General features: G+C 45.4%; 4 protein-coding genes across 5 annotated transcripts; 2 read left to right on the forward strand and 2 right to left on the reverse strand.

The window, feature by feature from the left end:
- Positions 1 to 65: 65 nt before the first annotated feature.
- On the reverse strand, positions 66 to 3,953 carry LOC137893751 (peroxisomal succinyl-coenzyme A thioesterase-like). Its single transcript, XM_068739183.1, has 10 exons — positions 3,758 to 3,953; positions 3,515 to 3,614; positions 3,249 to 3,439; positions 2,917 to 3,086; positions 1,830 to 1,949; positions 1,641 to 1,723; positions 1,467 to 1,560; positions 1,124 to 1,204; positions 301 to 442; positions 66 to 202 (listed from the first exon to the last, which is right to left on the reverse strand). The coding sequence occupies exons 1-10, from the start codon at positions 3,951 to 3,953 to the stop codon at positions 66 to 68; spliced, it is 1,314 nt and encodes a 437-aa protein (XP_068595284.1).
- Positions 3,954 to 6,247: 2,294 nt separating this feature from the next.
- kbtbd13b (kelch repeat and BTB domain containing 13b) lies at positions 6,248 to 7,678 on the reverse strand. The gene has a single exon (XM_068739725.1). The coding sequence runs from the start codon at positions 7,676 to 7,678 to the stop codon at positions 6,248 to 6,250; it is 1,431 nt and encodes a 476-aa protein (XP_068595826.1).
- Positions 7,679 to 9,941: 2,263 nt separating this feature from the next.
- LOC137893609 (serine/threonine-protein kinase pim-3-like) lies at positions 9,942 to 13,038 on the forward strand. Its single transcript, XM_068739021.1, has 6 exons — positions 9,942 to 10,014; positions 10,304 to 10,413; positions 11,054 to 11,104; positions 11,422 to 11,785; positions 12,408 to 12,584; positions 12,851 to 13,038. Exons 1-6 carry the CDS (start codon positions 9,942 to 9,944, stop codon positions 13,036 to 13,038), a joined length of 963 nt encoding a protein of 320 aa, XP_068595122.1.
- A 1,215-nt stretch (positions 13,039 to 14,253) lies between these two features.
- ftsj1 (FtsJ RNA 2'-O-methyltransferase 1) lies at positions 14,254 to 18,041 on the forward strand. Of its 2 annotated transcripts, none has more exons than XM_068739019.1 (11): positions 14,254 to 14,292; positions 14,567 to 14,713; positions 14,983 to 15,052; positions 15,195 to 15,297; positions 15,422 to 15,500; positions 15,629 to 15,681; positions 15,753 to 15,806; positions 16,311 to 16,413; positions 16,907 to 16,990; positions 17,239 to 17,342; positions 17,612 to 18,041. In XM_068739019.1, exons 2-11 carry the CDS (start codon positions 14,593 to 14,595, stop codon positions 17,768 to 17,770), a joined length of 930 nt encoding a protein of 309 aa, XP_068595120.1. In that variant the 5' UTR covers positions 14,254 to 14,292; positions 14,567 to 14,592; the 3' UTR covers positions 17,771 to 18,041. The 2 variants fall into 2 exon arrangements, with proteins under 2 accessions (XP_068595120.1, XP_068595121.1); XM_068739020.1 differs by having other exon boundaries at positions 14,272 to 14,292; positions 14,578 to 14,713.
- Positions 18,042 to 18,609: the final 568 nt, after the last annotated feature.

The raw sequence follows: 18,609 nt of genomic DNA on the forward strand, positions 1-18,609 counted from the left end.
GATGCGATCTTGTATCAGGTCTAACATTAAGCCCATCTCTCTCTGAGGCTGTGGATACGCTTCAGTTACAGCTGGGAATAAGACTTTACTCCAGGGTTTGTTCCTCCATAGAGGTTCTCCCTCAGAAACACCAGCATCTTCCTCCAGGCGTCTTCCTGAGCACGAGAATGTGCCACCGTCTCTCCGCCCCACAGAGTTATTGCTGCAAAGAAAAATCAAACATCCACCCAAAGTCAAGAGCATTTTAAAGTCTTGTGTTTCATTTATATTACTGTTGACCAGCTTTCCAATGGAACCTACACTTCTGATCTGATGTGGCTGACTTGAAGAAGCTGGATCGGGTGAGGGGTGTGTACGGAGGTTCTATCAAATGGCCAGCGTTCGGATACTGCAGGACAGTCAGAAGGTGGCAATTCCCCGCCCGCTCCATCATTGCCTTTATCTGGATAATAGGATGTAAAATAAATGAACACTTTTCTTGTTTGAAAGTTTTCAAGCTAAAATAGAGATTTGCATAAAACTTTCACTGGAGATTCCAAGAGCTCCAAGGAGATAGGATTTGGGGAAGACTGTCGAGGAGAACAGCTGTATTCCCTACAACATATAAAAGGAATGTAATTTGTGAGGAGACGGATCATTTTGGAGGTAATGCTCAGCCTTGGCAATGTTTTCCTTCTACAAACATGTTAAAAGAAGTAGATTGAAACTTGTCTTTGACGTGCAAAACTGGCAACCTGACTTGTAACATCTCAATTGTCCAGAGGCTGAACCCTAACCTAGTTAATATAGAATAATGGGGGTGACCCCAGAGAACATGCAAGATGACACTTATTGTTTATTCATTGGTGTGCTAGAATAAAGTGTAATTGCACAACTGCAACAATAGGTGGCAGTGGCGATTTCACATCTACATGTTGTTGTTTCCTGTGGGTCATTGAAGCTTCTTATCAATCATTCCATCTGTGCAGGAATCGCTGAGGATTTGAGGAAGGGATGAGTCGTGCTTTTCTTCTATCGTGTTTGCTCTACACCGGACTAAGTCTATTTCACTTGAAACGTTAAAAGGCAAAACGTCCATCACTTGGACGAAGCTGACAGGATGTTGTCATGTGGGTGAACTCACATCAGTTGCAGACTCACGTGCAGGCCAGTTCTGATCATCCTCTCCTACAACCAGCAACAGAGGACACTGCAGTCGTCCCACCTGAGAAAGACGGGAGCATCGTTTCTGCTGCAGCTTTGTGTGTTCATGCAAATAACAATATTTTATTACATCAGAGAGAAGAGAGAGAGAGAGAGAGAGGAAAATGTATCCACATATTGATCAGGTTCTTCGTGGACTCACCAGCTTAAAGTCCACTCTCCAAATTATCTAAATAATTAAGAAGTCCATGTATGTAAAAAGAAAGCCTCCCTAAAAAACACAACGACCACTTCAAGAACACAGGCATAAGGAGGAAACTCACATCCACTTTAAGTGTGGGATCAGTGGGAATAGGCAGCAACAAATCTCTCCAGATCACCTGGTTGTCATCGGTGATCCGAGCCTTGGCAGCATTCCTGATTGGGCAGAAATGTAAAGCAAGTTATCAGTTCTGAGTGACAAAGATCAATCAATGAATCAGGGCGGGTGAACTTACTCCCTGAGGAAACTCATCATCTCTTTGATAGATCCATCAACCGGCTGCACATGACTCCCACTAATACACACTACACACCTGAGCTGACACACACACACACACACACTGTTTTAGGCGCTTAGCCTCGACTCGCCTTCATTGCGGAGCTACACTTAGCCACATGAAGATGATAAACGTTAGTTGTGTTACCTTTATGAGCTCAGAGTAAGCTGCCACTTTGAGGGTCACGCTGGTGCCGAAGGAAAGGCCGACCATGGCGATTCTGCTGCCAAGGACCCGAGGATGTTGCCGTAGGACGCCGTAGGCTGCCTGCAGTAAGAAGTCATGTTAAGAATAATGCCGGGACGCTACGACTCAGAGAACAGCCTGCTGAACCGTTTGTACCCGGAGAAAAAGGAAATTGGAAGCATAATGTTCTGTGGCTTTTCATTTGTCACAAACATGACAAGCTCCTTTCTAATGAGTCACATGTTACCACAGTCCAGCTGTCGTTAAACATGAAATGCTGCCGGCTGGTTGGTCAATGTGAGGCAGACGCAGTCGTTTGGTTTTTGATCTTTGAATCTACTTTTATGTCTGTCAGGTTGTGCAGTGATTAACTCCGTTTCTGGGCCATAGGTGAAGTCACTTACGTTACGTGACTTCATTCATGTGTCTCTTTGCTTTATGGCTTTTCATATTAAACCTGTTTTACTTGAGGTTCTCTTTGTCTCAACTAGACATCTCAGGACAGAGGTGCCTTCTGTTGGACAGATTCTGACAGCATTTGATTGGTGTTAACATGTATCCTATATTTTTGTTGCTTCTTGGTCTGTTCATTTTACTGACTTCCAGGATTTTAGCCTTGTCTAATTTTCTCATGATTTTCTAATGTTCAACTCTGAACGAATGTGTCGTGTCTTTCATTTTAATTCAGTGAACTGTTGTAACTAGAAAAGCACTTAAAGAGCACAGACCTCCACCAAGCACCTCAGTGACCCCTATGATGATTTACACCAAAAATAATGGCCCTACATTTATTTTATCTATATTTTTAGATTCCTTAACCATGAAAACAAACTTTTAGTCATTGGATTCACATTAATATCATTATTTGTTTCGAAGTTATTCACTAAAAGCACAGTTTGAGTAGTGGAGGGTCGTTCTAGATCGAGATCCAGAGCTTTTGAAGATACAATAAATCTGTTTGTCCACTACTGATTCCACAGCGTCTTGGTGAAGGCAGCAGAAAGAGAACCTCCTGCAGGTTAAAAAAAAAAAAAAACACGAGGTTTACCTCAAAGTAATCGCTGTCCACCATCTTCCCAGTTTCCAGGGTGACTTTAGGGGTAAGATAGTCAAGGGCAAGGGAGGCAAAGCCGTGCGATGCCAGCATTGCTGCACGATACTCCACCAACTTCCCTCCACCCCCCCACAGATCCAAGACACCAGGGAATGGTCCAGGTCCTTCAGACAAGTCACAACACCGACAGGTCTATTTCTGATCTTCCCGTGCATCTAGGATTTGTTTTGGTAAAGGATAGCCTTTTTTATTTTGTATTACCCACTGGCCATGTTACAGGTGATGTCCACCCACAGGACACCTTCCACACTCTTCTCGTGTCCTACCTGAAGGCAGGAACAGGGCTGCAGTGACTCCATCCTCTGTGATTGGGATTCTTTGGACATCGGGGGCCATGTACCAACGTTCCACCACCACCCCAGCCAGCGGCAACAGATCCACAAATCCCCCAGTCTGATGTCCCTGGTACACCGAGATTGTGAAAACCAGTGGAATCTGGACGTTCGTCTTCCTCAGCCTGTGGGGATTATGGGATGTGTCACCCTTGATACTGGTTATTGATTTGATACTGATTGGTTTGCTCTTGGCCTACCTAATCCATGGACTGCTGCCTGCAACGGGTCTGAGGCTCCAGAGAAGACCCATTTGTTCAACCCCACAATATGTCCCACCCAGACTGGGATCCTCTGAAACTGTAAAACAGGTAAATAAATAAAAATTTTGTGGATGTTTATTATTTTGTTACAATACCACAACATTAGGAAAATGTGTTTCTTTTGAAAAATTCTAAATACATTTTCCTGAATTCTGTAAGTCTATGCTTTGTACCAGTTACCATTCACAGTCCCAGTAGCACTGGTGGTGTAGTGAGCAAACCCCTCCCAGTTCGGTCCATCTTCACACTTGTGGAGAGCGTGGATGGTCAGCTGGAAACCAGGGGGGGCCTTCTGAACCAGGACAGTGAATTTCTCATCCACAAGTCCTCTGGACGGGTGGACTGACAGCTTCACACAAAACTGTTTCCTGTCCATGCTGAACTGACAGACAGATCAGATGACATGCAGGTAGGTCAACATTTGGAATATGTGACTGGGGGGGGGGGGTCTGCCTCTCCCTGCTCCGTGTTGTTTGTTTGTCTGCTTCCTGTCTACCCATGTTTGTGTAAGGTAGGCGTGTCCCTCTGGTTCCACCTGAGATCTGCAGCAATCAACCCCAGCCCAGATTTTCAGTCACCTGTGGTCCAAACGCTTTAGCCAAAATCATCTAGTTACTTCCCTTGAGAATCTGTACCAACATACTTCAGACCTTTTAACTTTGAACCTCTACTCGCCCTCGTATTTACCTGAGCAGGTTACGACGCCGCTGCCTCCAGAGGCACCTGCTGAGATCCTCATTTGACCTACCTCAGAGACGGTAAATTTTGCCACATCTGTTCTGTTTGCATTTGGTTCCAACATTATAAACCCTCATACAACAAACGACCCGTGATACTCATAAAACAACATGCATCAGGCAAAAGAACAAATCATGTGAAAGTCATCATCAACAATGTAAGGTATAACACCCGACGGAGAACCAGCAAATAGTCAAAATGTGTAGCATTAAATAGCTGGAGTGCAGGAAGCTTCTGGGTTTGCCTTTAAATTGAATCATTCCAGAGACCGTCTCCGTTCAGTTCACTAAAATATTAACTTTCTGAGTCATCATGTCCTTAGTTGTAATATAACTTCATTGTTTTATTATCTTAGTTTCTTAGTGATTTTATGTCCAGATTTATTGCCATATTAAATAAATTGTGTTATTTTCAGCGATGATAAAATTGACACAAATAAAGAAATGAGAATGTTCACTGAAAAATTACCAAACTAACACACAACAGCAACTAGATCCAAGAATAGAAATAAACATGTTTTAATTCACATGTAGAACATCAATACGTCTGTGTCTATTATTATGAGGGTTATGCTTTCGGGCCATCAGAATCACAGCCTGCCTCGATCTTACGGTTCTTGCAGCGGTGCTGGATTGCAGCATTATTTGCTCTGCAGTGAAGCGGTTTGCAAACAGTTAGCAAGCAGGAAAAGCACCAGGAATATTACGGCTACAAGACGGAGCAAGGATTTACACCCAGAATCCAAGCACAGCTGTGTTCCCATTACAGAATCCAGCATTTGACAACTGGACATATATCATACATCCCACCCATTAAGATGTCTCAGGAACTACAGTGTGTTGATATAAAGAGAGTTTTCTTCTTCAGGTGAAAGACCTGCAAACATATTGTTTGTTCCTGTACTCACCTGCAGAGTGAGAACGGACCTCAGAGCGGTTGTGTTCAGGCCGTCGACTTGTCGGTCTGTTTAAGTCTGCAGCTCTGGGAGTTCATCGGATCTCTAAACAGAGACCAGCGGGCCGAAGTTCAGCTTCACTCTCCTCCCACTCTCCTCCCACTCTCCTCCCACTCTCCTCCCATAAGATAAAATAAGATGTTATAAGTGATACTGAGCGGGCGGTGTGGGAGAGTCATTACAGACAGCCTGAACTCATGTCAAGGTCAAGTTTCAGGTGTGACGGGGGTTTTTAAAGAGAAGGTGGGAGGACACCAGGGATCAGTTCTGAGTCTCCATGGATTGTGATGTTTACATGTGACACCGTGATCTGTGGTGACAGGCTGAGATCCTGGAGAAGTGGAGGTGTGCACGAGGGGAGGAATATTATATATACCGGTACACAATAATACCTTGACATACAAGTATAACTTGTTCCGGGACCGAGCTTGTGACTCAAATCGCTAGTATGTCAAATCAATTTTTCCCATATAAAATAAACGAAAACAATTTAATCCGCTCCGGTGTCTAAAAACACTCAAATCAACGCTAATAACAAAGGAAAAAACTTTTATAATTGTTATATACCTATACTGCACACACAACGATATAATGAATGATACACAGTATTACTGTAACATAAAATGTGGTTTTATTATGAGATTAACTTATGAGCAGTTTGTGTGTGTGTGTGTGTGTGTGGGGGGGGGGTAACACTTTATACAGTAATTGATTAGATTATGTCTTGATCCACACTAAAGGATTTATGTCCCTTTACTGAAACCTCAGCAGAGAGAAGGATTATCATGAAAGCTGTACTTACTTCTATTTGGAGAAACCTAGATACAAGAACCTAGAGATACAAGAACTCAGCTAATAGTTTGGTGAGAACCTTATTACAACCACTGATTAAAGTGATATTATATGAACAACAGGGAACCAGTGCTGTCATAAACTGTTACTGGGTCATCAAACTGATCCCAGGGGAAATGAAGGGGTTACTGCAACAGGAGAGTGTCTGGCAGCTGGAGCAGAAATGTCCACACCGATCCGCTTCTGGGGAAACCCTTCATCTGCCGCCTGGGCTTCCAGGTTTTATTGTCGATGGCGTACTCCAGAGTCATGCTCCTGTTGAGCGTGAACACGGAGTTGCCTCTTACCACCGCGGTGAAAAGTGAACCTTTGCTGTTGGCGAAGTGCCCTGGCAGAGAAGACCACTGGCCCGAGGTCAGGTTATAGCAGTCCATCATGCACCTCAGGAAGTCATCTGATGGTCCGTTTCTAACGATGTACAGATTGTCCCTGTGTCCGACCATGCAGTGGCCATAGCTCTGGTGCCTGATCAGGGTGGTAACGAGCTGCCACTCATCTGTCCTCGGTATGTGCTCGTAAATCTCTGTGGTCTCCATTGGCTTCCATAAACAGACAAATACCCTGCTCATGGCCTTGGTGCACGCCACTCCTGCTGCTGGTCGAGGCAAGTGAGCAGCAAACCCCCACCTTCTGGAAGTCACCTTGTATGTTTCCACAGATGACATCACCTTTTTGTTGTACTCTCCTCCAATGGCGTAAAGACGGCCGTCGACACCCACGAGGCCGAGATTGTACCGGAGCTGTGACGGACCAGGAAACCTGTTCCAGCAGTTGTCTTCGATGCTGTAGCAGAAACATGAGTCAACTACTTGTCTCTGAACTCCATGAATTCCTCCAACTATGTAGAGTTTGTTGTCTAAAACGGTCACTCCGGCCATGGATGTACTGGCCTGTAACGGAAGGTCCGTCAGAACCTTCCAACTGTTGCGAATCTCATCCAGGTAGCAAACCGTCCTGGAGGCGGGATGGACAGTTTCATCCACACCACAAGTCGCGTGGGCCCCGACAGCCACAAACACGCTGGGGGTCAAAGACTCCACATAGGAGACCAGCTCTGATGGAAAAGACTTCCTGACTTCTGCCTCCACGTCGGCGTACATGTTTCGGATAAACAGTGCCGCAGCGCGGTAAAGGTCCATAAGACCAAATGTTGCGGCCGTGTGACACATCAGAAGACAATTGTCAGAGTTTATGACGTTGATCAAATGCTTCACGAGTGGAGCCATCTGCAAGAAAGCGGCACATTCAATGGCCTCCACAATGTCATCATCATCCAGGACGGGCATCTCACCTCGTAACACAGCCATAGCTATGAAGAAGCCTCGAGCCTGCAGGGACTTCAGGTGGATTTCTTCCTGCCTGCACTCCTTCATCCCAGAACGGTACAGAGCTTGGAAATAGTCGCATCCCTGAATGAGTGACATCTTGTCCTCACAGAAATGAGTGTCTCCGACCACAATGGTTAAATTAGCTGAAGCAAATCCAGAGGCAGAACATGACGGATATCTTTCACCTGCACCGTCACAGCTGCTGCCGTTCGATCCACTGCTGTACATTACGATACTCTGGCAATCATACCCGAGATGACGTCCTCCGTGAAGATGTGAGTAGAGAGTTGTTCATTTCTGAACTGGAACGGGAGAGGAGTATATTGTGTGTATGAAGCAGCTTCGCTCTTCAGCGACTGAACAACTCAGTTGTTTCACACTTTTCAAAATAGATGCAGCTAAACATAGAAGAGAACCGGTGACCTGATTAGACAAAAGGGCGACAGGCGTGGAGGTATCTGCTGCTGCGAGGCTGTTCCGTGGTACGGTGGCGTACTAACTCCCTTACCGGTTTCTACTCTGGAAGGCTCTTTTGTAGAAATCTGATTCGGTTTTGATATTTCTGCTGATGCTGAGACATTTGCAGTCGCCTCATTGAGATGAAGGGGAGCAGAATTTAGCTGTTCAGCTCGTTTTGTCGATTTTATAATTGCTTTAAAGTCCCATGCCGTGTGTAGAGTAAACCGGCATTAATGTAAAGTCAATGCAAACTAAACAATGACAACACTGTAAAATTCTTCTGTACATTGTCATGCCTTCTTTGACCAACCGGCTCACTCTCTTCACAGTTAGCTCTCATGGCCGAAAGACCAAGAAGCAAAGCAGAAGGACTTTATTCTTATTCCTTACGTGAAAATATATGACAGTATAAATGAGGTAGTCGTGTGGCAGAGATGTCAGACTTTGTAATCAGAAAGCAAGTCTGTGATTAAATCTAAGCTACGATCAATTTGAATGTTCATCTCCAAAGGACAAGAGTGTTTCATTGTTTGTATCTTTAAATCTATTTTCTCGTTGTCATCAGGTTCACTTACATTGAGGGAGGGGCCGACCTACATTTGGGCTCGGTGGGGCAGCATTATCAGGTTATGTGACCTCACTGCTTCCTCAATCAAACCAATCGCACCAAATGAATGAATGAATGAATATATTTATTAGATAGAATGTTAGAGTACAAGTACAGTCACACAGAAGCATGTATTACAGTACAAATAAAGTCAAACATCCTGTCTAAGAAGAGCATTTCAAAAAAAGCCCTTGCGGTATTGTTTCCGTTAGTACGTAAATCATCGCCATTTAACAATACCAATAAAACTAATAATAAATTACTCCATTGATGCAAAATAACAATAAGTTAAAAAGACACATAGTATGGACAGCGTAGGTGGAGAAAAAAAGGGGTGGGGGGGGGATTGATCCGGAGAGAGTCGTGATAACTATCTCCGTTTCTGTCCCCCTGAAAGGTGTATTTTTAGGGCCGTTTTGAAGGAGGCCAAAGAGGTGCATGTTTTGAGGGCAGGAGTCAAACAGTTCCACCCTTGGGTGGCCGTATTGTAAAAAGATGATTTACCCATGTTTGTCTTATAGGAGGGTGAAATCAGGTTGTTGTTTGTGCTCCCTCGGCCTTTACGGCTGCCCTGGCGCTATTGTGCGCTTTGATTCTGATTCTGAACGTTGTGCGCTCTGGTGGGATTTGTTCAATGGACTGCAGGTACAGAATTAGAAATTAGACAATAAGAGGGACAGTGAAGGTTTGGAGACAAGGTGAGAGGACAGACTTTGATGGTTTGGACGTTTCCAGAGGAGAGACGGGGACTATATCGGTAGAAGGATGCTGAGGATGGAACTGCCAGGGAACAGGGCTAGAGGTCAACCCAGGAGAAGATAGATGGACGGAGTGAGGGAGGACATGAGAGTGGCTGGTGTTGGGGAGGACGATGCAAAGGACAGGGTGAAGTGGAGAACGTTGAGAGCGGGACGATAAGAGAGTACAGTAGTCATTTAAAATCGTCATGTAAATCCTGCAGATGTAATTGTTGCTTTTGCTTATATGAAAACTGACGGCGTGTTTAATTTGGAGCTATACTGTTCAAAGTGTGTTTCATCGTTTATTCAATAGGCCAGCCGGAGTGACCCTGTTCAAATCCCTTCGCCAATCCCACTACGTAAAATAGTCCGCGTGTTTCCTTATTAAACTCTTCTCTGAGTAAGTAACGTCAAACTATTAACTACATCAATATTCTAGAAACGACGCAACGCTGTTCACACACACACACACACACACACACACACACACACACGTACATTTTAGAAATTACAGGGCAATGTTATTCCCAATTTCAGCGGAGGGATCTACTTGTGCGTTGTAAATTGGCAGTGGCACGCCGAAGGTACAGTGGCGCGCAATCGTCCATCTTTGAACCAGTCGCGTGGATTTACGGTCAGATTGTCCGGTTCCGTTCACCTTTTTTAGAGAGGAACCGGGAGCGGCATGCCGCGCCCGAAGCCGGGCTCGTTCTCTCACATTTCCTCCAACATGGATCTACCGGCGAAGCTCCAGCACGGTAAAGGACGCGAGCCGCGACGCGCCGGTTCTGTTCCCGTGACCTGATTGTTGAGTCCTTATCGAACCCGTCTCAACGGTATCACCTGGTCTGATACGTCTTTCATTCGCCGGTCCATCGTTTTTTTTAAACGACCGGCGCCGTAACGGGGCATTGTTGTTGTTGTGTGGTGGTTTGTGCTGCGCACCGACGGTAACAACGGAACGTTGTTTGGGCGCCGCGTCGGAGACTCTGGCCCGTCCGAATCACACGGAACGATCGTAATTTATTGTTCGCTTCTGTCTTTCAGCCAAGACGGAAAAGCAGCCGTTCGAGAAGCTCTACCGACTCGGTTCGGTGCTCGGGAGCGGCGGGTTCGGCACCGTCTACGCGGCCGTCCGCCTCGCGGATGGGCAACCGGTAAGAGCGTGGATCCGTTGTTTTGGTTCCAGCACATGGCCGTGATTCCCAGTCAAACGTAAACGCGGCACGCGGCTTCATTTCCGGTGCGGGGCCTCTACAAAGTAAAAGCACAATAACTCGAGGTCATATAATAATTATTCCACTGGTTTAATTTAAATTCAGGGATGAATTCACCTTTGTCCTGAACTCAAAGTCATGGCTTCCACTGTTGTCGGTACACATCTAACAAAATGTTTACTTCCTGTCCGCCATGCTACACCTGGCGTTCATGACAAAGACTTGTGGGCGTTGCTGTTTTGGAAGCCTTGTGTTTACTTCCGGTGTTGCTGCTGTCAGCTGTGTAGCTTGACAGCATGTGCTCCGTGTCTTTTTGAGGCTTATTGTTCCTCTATGTCTATGAGAACATTATCTTGTTTTACTGAACACTATTCAGGAACAGGAAGTTGATTCGTGTTTAAAAGTGTTTATGGCGCTACCAATAAGTAAAACTATTCAAAAGGATGATTTGTGTTGCTGTTAATTTAAGTTCTATATTTGCTGTTTATATTTTTTAATACAATTTTAGGGGAGCGTAAATGTCTAATTCTTATCACACAACTGCACGGATGCTGTTTGCTAATGCCAGTTTTGTTCGCAGGTGGCGGTAAAGCACGTGTCCGGTGACAGGGTGAAGGAGTGGGGCACTTTGGTGAGAACCGCCTCGGTTTCATATGTCGATGAACTGTTGCATAACAACTTCCTGTCAGATTGATTACTAATTCAAGAGATGATGTCATTGACGTGAGACTCGTTTTCAGCCGAGAGCTGCTGAAGCTCGGCGTAAAGCCACATTAGAGCTGCAGTCTGATAAAGTACTTGTGAATAATGCAATCGGGGGTATTTAATTATTTGAACTGATCCTTTTAATACATTGTGCTACAGTTCAAAGCTTCTAGTTATTTTTTTTTAATTCATAGAACACAATGGCTAGAAGGTCCAACCGTTGATTTATCTTTCATCTCTCAGTGTGGCACAGTGGTTCCTCTGGAGATTGTGCTGCTGAAGAAGGTGAGCGGAGCATTCTGTGGCGTGGTGCGCCTCTTGGACTGGTGGGAGGCGGCTGACGGCTGGCTGATGGTCATGGAGTGTCCGGAGATGGGACAGGACTTGTTTGATTACATCACAGAGCGTGGTGCTCTGCACGAAGGGGTTGCGCGCGGCTTCTTCCTGCAGGTGCTTGAGGCCGTGCGTCACTGCTACACCTGTGGCGTTGTCCATCGAGACATTAAGGACGAGAACCTGCTGGTGGACCTCGGGACCGGACAGATCAAGCTCATCGATTTTGGCTCGGGGGCCCTCCTCAAAGAAATGACCTACACTGATTTTGATGGTGAGTGTTAAACTGGTGAGGGAGATGTTCAGTAATCGGGTTTTAACATCAACGAATAAGCTCGTAGTCAACAATGTGAATATGCTTGAAGTTTGGACGCATCTTCCAAAGGATGGGCATTGATCAGGATGGGCATTGATCACTGAAGTTGTTTCATTACAGTGATTGCAGTCAATGCAAATTCAAAATGTGTTCCTCAATATCTCGGTCTTGGGGGAGGTCTGCGCTCCCCGAGTGCTTTTCTAGTTATGACATGTTTTGACTGTGTTCTTCTTGTATCTGGTAGTAATGCTCTACTGCTGCCAGAAGGTGGCGGTATTGCACCTACAGTCGCCTGTGGGTAGGTGGAGGAGGGAGTCACAGAGCAGAACGGCTGTTGCTTGAAATGTGCATCTCTTGTCAACAAACGCTCTCCTCTGCTAGCTAATGATAGCAGTAGCACCTCTGTCTGCCCAATGATGACGTCACCAGATAACGATTATTATTTAGGACGCATGCTGGGAAAGTCGGGGCAGTTGTCTGAACTTTGGTTGCTTGTTCAGGCTCGAGGGGGGGTTATTGACGAGGATCAGGACAAACATATATGAGCGCAAACAATACCTGATGCCCCCCCTTTCTCCAGGTACACGGGTGTATAGTCCTCCAGAGTGGATCCGGTTCCGCCGGTACCATGGTCGGTCAGCTACCGTGTGGTCTCTGGGTGTGCTGCTGTACGACATGGTGTGCGGGGACATCCCTTTTGAACACGACGAGGAGATCCTGAGGGGGCGGGTCCACTTCAGCCAGAAGGTCTCCTCAGGTCAGACAGTGATATCAGCGCCGCTTCCATCTCAGGGTTTGGTTCCGGGTGGACTTGGATGCATTGATCGTGCTAGCAAACGCCTGCATACGATATGATGCTCGTCTGTTTGATAGGCTAAATGGCCAAATGTATGTGGACAGCCCTGCCTAGGATTCAGCCTTTAATTTAGTGTGGCTGTGGTGTTTCACAGCATTAGGGGGTGTTCTTTGTTACCGGTGTCATTTCCCGGTGAGGTTCTTCACCTCTTTGTGTTTCTGTTGCAGAGTGCGAGCAGCTGATTGGCTGGTGTCTACGCCAGCAGCCGTCTGAGCGGCCGACACTGGAGCAGATCCTTCTCCACCCCTGGGTGGCGGGCAGCGGTGGTCCGCAGACGGACCAAAGTGGCATGTTTCAGGCCGTGACAGATGTCTCTTCTACCGCACCATCTTCCTCCAGCCAGGAGAGCCTCTGATTGGTCAAAAAGAAGAAGCTACCAAAGGGTGTAGCATGGACTTGATGCCCTCTGGTGATGTTTGAATGCGTCGTATTGTCAGTCAGGAGTGAGTGCCTCTTTCTGTTCAGTGGATCAGTGTTTCTGGTTCAGAGTGCCTTAAGATTAAATGCAGTTATGCGAGGAGCGTTGCCACGATTACCAGATGCAGAGGATGTGGTGTTTGGGCTGGAGATGTGGATGATTCAGGTTCTAACCCAAAGAACCCCTTTGCTCAAACCCACCCAGGTTCTTCTAGAGATCTAAATCTATTGTTTTTTACGCTGGATGTTCAGTATTGACGGCCTGACATGATGACAATGCACAGTCAATGCAAAGATTTTCACTTTTCAAAGACCTGTTTGTATTTTGGTGAAGAGACATTCCTCATCCTGTGGTTATTTATTTGTCTCTTAACTTTTGTTTCCCCTAAAAAATGATTACAGGGAGTTTTAACTTTGTTTTTTCATTTGAAGTTCTTTTTGAAAATATTCTTACAGGGGATTTTTTTTCAAAATAAAACTTGTGTATAAACTGTAATTTGTTGACTTTCGCTTTATTGTAAACTTTCAGTCATTTCAAGGTATTTCTATTTTAATAATATAAATTGTTTTTTTAAGACATTTTTGCTGACATCTGTTTAGGTGGCTATTTTTAATAAATGGTCAGTTGTCTTATTTTTGTGTCTTGTGTCATACAGAAAACTTTCCCACGCTGATCATAAATGGACTTCTACGGAGCCCCTTAGGGGACATGAGAGAGGAAAAAAATCACGAGAAACTTACTCGGGATCCTGACTTAGTTTGTCGGGATTCCGCAATACTTTTTCGGAATTCCGACTTTATAAGTCGGGACCCCGTGAAAGTGAGCAACTTGTTTTGTTTTTTGTTAGCAATGCTGCTGTGCTAACCGTGTGTTTACTTCCGGGTGAAAATGGAGGATGCGCCCTGGAAAAGAACATCGGCTCCGTAGACTTAAGTGATATTTTCTCTGAATATTCCTCCTGTGAAGACGAATGCCTGCATAGAGGTGGTTAAACACGAAGATATATTTAAAATAATACAAATGTTGGATATTTACGTGTGCTGTATTTTAAAACGGCTCGCCTGCGCGATAAAGCCCGCGGACATTAAGGTATTAGTATTACACATCTTCTGCGTCATTTTGAACAGGCGTATTTTGAACAGCCACCTGCGGGGTCCTCCTCACTGTCAACACCGGAACAGGACGCCGGAGGTCTGTCGACTCTGTTTAAATGATATACTGTACTGTATAATAGTGTATATAATAGTACTTTAGACATTTTCTGATTCACTTAAATGCGCTCTTTAATTTAATTTATAGAATGAACTAAATGTTTGAATATTGACTCGATCTCATTGAATATTAAAAATGTGGCTAACGCCTGATTCAGTGTTTAATAACAGTGTTTGTTAACAGAACCTACCAGCAGCCTGTGAATGAATAGAAGTCATTTGTAAGTGTGGCTGTTGGGCTCCTTGTTCTGTAGTTCCTTCTTAGGGGTCATAGGTCAGGATGGGTCGTTCCTCCAAGGACAAACGGGACATTTACTATCGTCTGGCCAAAGAGGAGGGCTGGAGAGCGAGGAGCGCCTTCAAGCTGCTGCAGCTGGACGAGGAGTTCAACCTGTTCTCAGGTGAGAATCTCTGTTCACCACACCGGTTCTAAGCTGGATAGTCGGTTTGAAAAGGTAGGATGGAGTTGGCTTTCATCACTGAGTGAACCACTTGATTGAATAGAAGATCTACAGCGGCTTCTCACATTGTAAATCTATTATGAAAGGCGTGGTTGAGGCGTTCTTTGGTCTGGCTCTCAGAGGGTCCGTTGCTCTTCATTACATTACATTGTCTCTAACAAACTCTTAGGTTGTCTTTATGACTTGTAATGTTTTTTTCTCTCTCTCAGGTGTAAACAGAGCCGTAGATCTCTGTGCAGCTCCTGGCAGCTGGAGTCAGGTCCTCAGTCGGAAACTCGGGTCTTTCTTTTTTTGGTTTTATTTTTAATCTCATATTCACCTGGAGATATTTCAGATGACTAGATTATGAATTCCATAAAACAAGAATAAAGCTCTGTTTTTTTGTTCCATCTTTTATGAATTGCTTTGATCTTTCACCTAGAGGGCAGCAGGAGAAGGCTGAGGAGGTGAAGCTTGTGGCAGTAGACCTGCAGGCCATGGCTCCTCTGTCAGGGGTCACTCAGATCCAGGGCGACATCACCAAGGTTAGGACATGACAAAGTGTTCGATATCGCTAATAGATCGATGTTTGGCAGACCAATATTTCCAGGCATCATTCATATTTTTTTGGTGCTTCTCATCGTCGCTCACATCGGTGTTTCATTTTAGGTGTCGACAGCTCAGGAAATAATCCGACACTTTGAGGGTCAGCCAGCCGACCTGGTGGTGTGTGATGGCGCTCCAGACGGTGAGGCATTCACTTCCTGTCTGTCCTCGCCTGCTCTTAAGTTTCACGTCTCCTTTTTCAATGTTTTTTGTCACATGTCAGACATTATTATTAAATTAGTGTTCATTATTTCCCTTACGCCTTTGCAGTAACTGGACTCCATGATGTTGATGAGTACATCCAGGCCCAGCTCCTCTTGGCTGTAAGTACAGATGTGGGTTTTTATAAGCTGTCGGTCAAGTGGCGTCATCCTGATGCCTGTTTATCTATCAGGCCCTGAACATCACGACTCATGTCCTGAAACCTGGAGGTACGTTTGTGGCCAAGGTGAGTTCAACTTGCACATTACCTTTTGAAAAGAGTCTTGATGATGCTGAGTCCATCAAATTTGCTCTTGTAGCTCTATCTGCTATTGGGCTCAAATCTAGTCACATAATACAGCAGCGTATTATGAACTTATTCACTTGAAAAGACGGTTAGCCATCTTATTGGAGGCTTTAGCCGAAAACTGACTTTTTACTTGAAGTTGATTCGCGATGAACTTCACGTCAAGACGAGCTGGAAGGCGTTGCGTCGAAAAAATATCTTGAAATATTTTACAGAAGATTTATTTTGCTTTGGATCTTGGGTGAAGGCATTAATGGAGCAGCATTGGCTCAGTGGGTTGAGAACCGAAGGATCACTGGTTCAAGACAAAAACACAGAGCGTGGACTAGTGGCTGTGTTTCTAATGAATGGCTCTCCAGCTCTGCCATTAGTGCGGCTGCGTGGAAGCGTCTGCAGTCATGATGCCCACTCTCACTGTCTCTCTGTCCATCCTGTGTGCCTCAGATCTTCAGAGGCAAAGACGTGACTCTGCTGTACTCGCAGCTGAAGGTTTTCTTCACCGCTGTGACCTGCTCCAAGCCTCGCAGCAGCAGGAACTCCAGCATCGGTGAGTGTCCGTCCATGCCGACCACCCGCGTGGAACGAGCACGAGGACCTCTGCCCGCCTTGTGAACGGATCATGTTAGGGTTCTGTACTGTGGGTTGACCTCCAGTGCCAGCATTTGCCACAAATTGTGAAATTTGAGACCTGCACAGTGTATGATGATGATGAATATATTTATTAGATAGAATGTTAGAGTACAAGTACAGTCACACAGTAGCATGTATTACAGTACAAATAACGTCAAACATCCGGTCTAAGAGGAGCATTTCAAAAAAGCCCTTGCGGTCTTGTTTCCGTTGAAAGTCCTTCGTACATAAATCATCCACAATTAACAATACAAATAAAAATAAAACCAATATTAAATTACACAATTGATGCAACGTAAATTATCCAAATGTAATTGTAACGAACTACAAATGGGTGAATTTTTCCTGGTTAATTCACAGCAAGCATTCTGTTGACAAATGACACTCCGAATGTTTGTGTCTGTGTGCAGAGGCCTTCGCGGTGTGTCAGAATTACTCTCCTCCTGACGGTTACATCCCCAACATGTCCAACCCTCTGCTGGATCATACCTATGGTAACAAGAACCGCTGTTCCATTTGTGGCTGTGTAAGGGTAGACTGTGCTAACGGAGGTTGTCACCACGCTGCCATGTGATCGTCCAGTCCTCATCTGGAGGTTGCCTGAGACAGAGGCGGCTTTCATCTCCGTTAGATTTGCTTGTGACCTCATTTGACGTTTGGATCCCATGACAGTGTGTTCCCTGCATGTCTTTGTCTTTCTTCTCCTTGGTGTGTTCTTAATCCGGGCTCTGCTCTCTTCTAGATGTGGACTTTAACCAGTTGGAGGGTCCGAATCGCGTCATTGTTCCCTTCCTGGCATGCGGTGATCTCAGTGCCTTTGATTCAGACCGGACTTATCCTCTACAGGTGCTCAAACAGAAACATTGTTTGTTGGGTTAAACCTTGTCTGACTCGAAGTCTTCGTTTTGAACGTTCGTTACATAAACATCATTTTTCACTTGACCATAATATTCAGGATATTCTTTTTCAAATGACAGAACAGTTTAACGGATTTTGGATGAAAGGGTTTCTTGTTTTACGCGGATGGAAGTCGTTCTATTTGTATTTCTTTTTTCATTGGACAAACCCAATCCCAACTGTCGGTGACCGTTATTCGTCCTATTCCCTTTCTTCAGCTGGAGCCAGGTAAACAGTACGAGTACACCCCGCCCACCCAGCCACCCATATGCCCCCCATACGAGGAAGCTTGCCACCTTCGTAAAAACAACCTGCTGTCCAGAGAGGGCGATCTGCCCCAATGTCTGGACCAGAGTCAAGAGAGAGCCACCAGCTGATCTGAATGAAGAGGAGTCCCGCTGAAGGGAACAGCTTGCCGTGCTGGGACAGCGTCTTCTTGTTGTCCGGTACATGTCATTGTTTGTTTTTATGGATTTCACGAGGACTATTTTCTCACAGACTCTTTATTAAAGCCATTCATTACGTGTGAAACAGCCGTGCAGATTCCATGATTTGGGTGAGTGAATAAACTTTGGCTGGTTTTTAGTAAACAGTATCAACTTTCATGTATTGTGTGTCGTCAGGAGGTTTGTGTATTAAACCTGTCATTGTGTTGCAGTTAAGATTGTCAGGGTCCTATGTTTCTATGTTTCTATGTTCTGTGAACGAGTGGCTACTGTGTCTGAGTCGAGCAGCAGGTCGGCCAGTGACCGATGGGTCTGCGGGTCGAATCCCGGCTCTGACTCTCCACGTGTCCTTGGGCAAGACACTGAACCCCAAATTGCTCCCGAGTGGACCCGGCAGTGGCTTGCTGGAGTGCGAATGTGGGGTGAATGTAAAGCGCTTTATAAGTGCAGCCCATTTAACATTTCTGCACAGTCACTAAATCTAAGTGTAGACGCACACTAATAAAGAGTGCTTTGTTTCTTTAGGAAGTTCGGATGGATGATATGAATATTCATTGCCGAGCGACTTCCTGGTTTTCCTTTCAACGTGATGACGTAACGGCGTACGGTTCACACACAACCGCATTGTTGTTGGGGGACGAGGAGCTCGGGCCGCAGAGCTCTGCCACTTCCGCTGCTTCTGAACGGTGCCGTCGGTCGTGCTTATCCCGACCGGAGCGGAACGCCCGATACCGGCTCGATCGCCCTGGAATCCGATCGGACACTTCGCC

This window comes from Brachionichthys hirsutus, chromosome 5, assembly GCF_040956055.1.
Source record: "Brachionichthys hirsutus isolate HB-005 chromosome 5, CSIRO-AGI_Bhir_v1, whole genome shotgun sequence".
Taxonomy (NCBI): domain Eukaryota; kingdom Metazoa; phylum Chordata; class Actinopteri; order Lophiiformes; family Brachionichthyidae; genus Brachionichthys; species Brachionichthys hirsutus.

What these genes read in the sequence shown, in the direction of transcription:
- LOC137893609 (XM_068739021.1), top strand. Translation starts at nt 9,942, where the DNA reads ATGCCGCGCCCGAAGCCGGGCTCGTTCTCTCACATTTCCTCCAACATG. An exon ending in GCCTCGCGGATGGGCAACCG is followed by an intron (nt 10,414 to 11,053) that starts GTAAGAGCGTGG and finishes TTTTGTTCGCAG; the next exon opens with GTGGCGGTAAAGCACGTGTC. An exon ending in GACCTACACTGATTTTGATG is followed by an intron (nt 11,786 to 12,407) that starts GTGAGTGTTAAA and finishes CCCTTTCTCCAG; the next exon opens with GTACACGGGTGTATAGTCCT.
- ftsj1 (XM_068739019.1), top strand. Translation starts at nt 14,593, where the DNA reads ATGGGTCGTTCCTCCAAGGACAAACGGGACATTTACTATCGTCTGGCC. An exon ending in TCCAGGGCGACATCACCAAG is followed by an intron (nt 15,298 to 15,421) that starts GTTAGGACATGA and finishes GTTTCATTTTAG; the next exon opens with GTGTCGACAGCTCAGGAAAT. An exon ending in CAGCAGGAACTCCAGCATCG is followed by an intron (nt 16,414 to 16,906) that starts GTGAGTGTCCGT and finishes GTCTGTGTGCAG; the next exon opens with AGGCCTTCGCGGTGTGTCAG.
- LOC137893751 (XM_068739183.1), bottom strand. Translation starts at nt 3,953, where the DNA reads ATGGACAGGAAACAGTTTTGTGTGAAGCTGTCAGTCCACCCGTCCAGA. An exon ending in CTTACTCTGAGCTCATAAAG is followed by an intron (nt 1,724 to 1,829) that starts GTAACACAACTA and finishes TGTGTGTGTCAG; the next exon opens with CTCAGGTGTGTAGTGTGTAT. An exon ending in ATCCCACACTTAAAGTGGAT is followed by an intron (nt 1,205 to 1,466) that starts GTGAGTTTCCTC and finishes CGTCTTTCTCAG; the next exon opens with GTGGGACGACTGCAGTGTCC.
- kbtbd13b (XM_068739725.1), bottom strand. Translation starts at nt 7,678, where the DNA reads ATGTACAGCAGTGGATCGAACGGCAGCAGCTGTGACGGTGCAGGTGAA.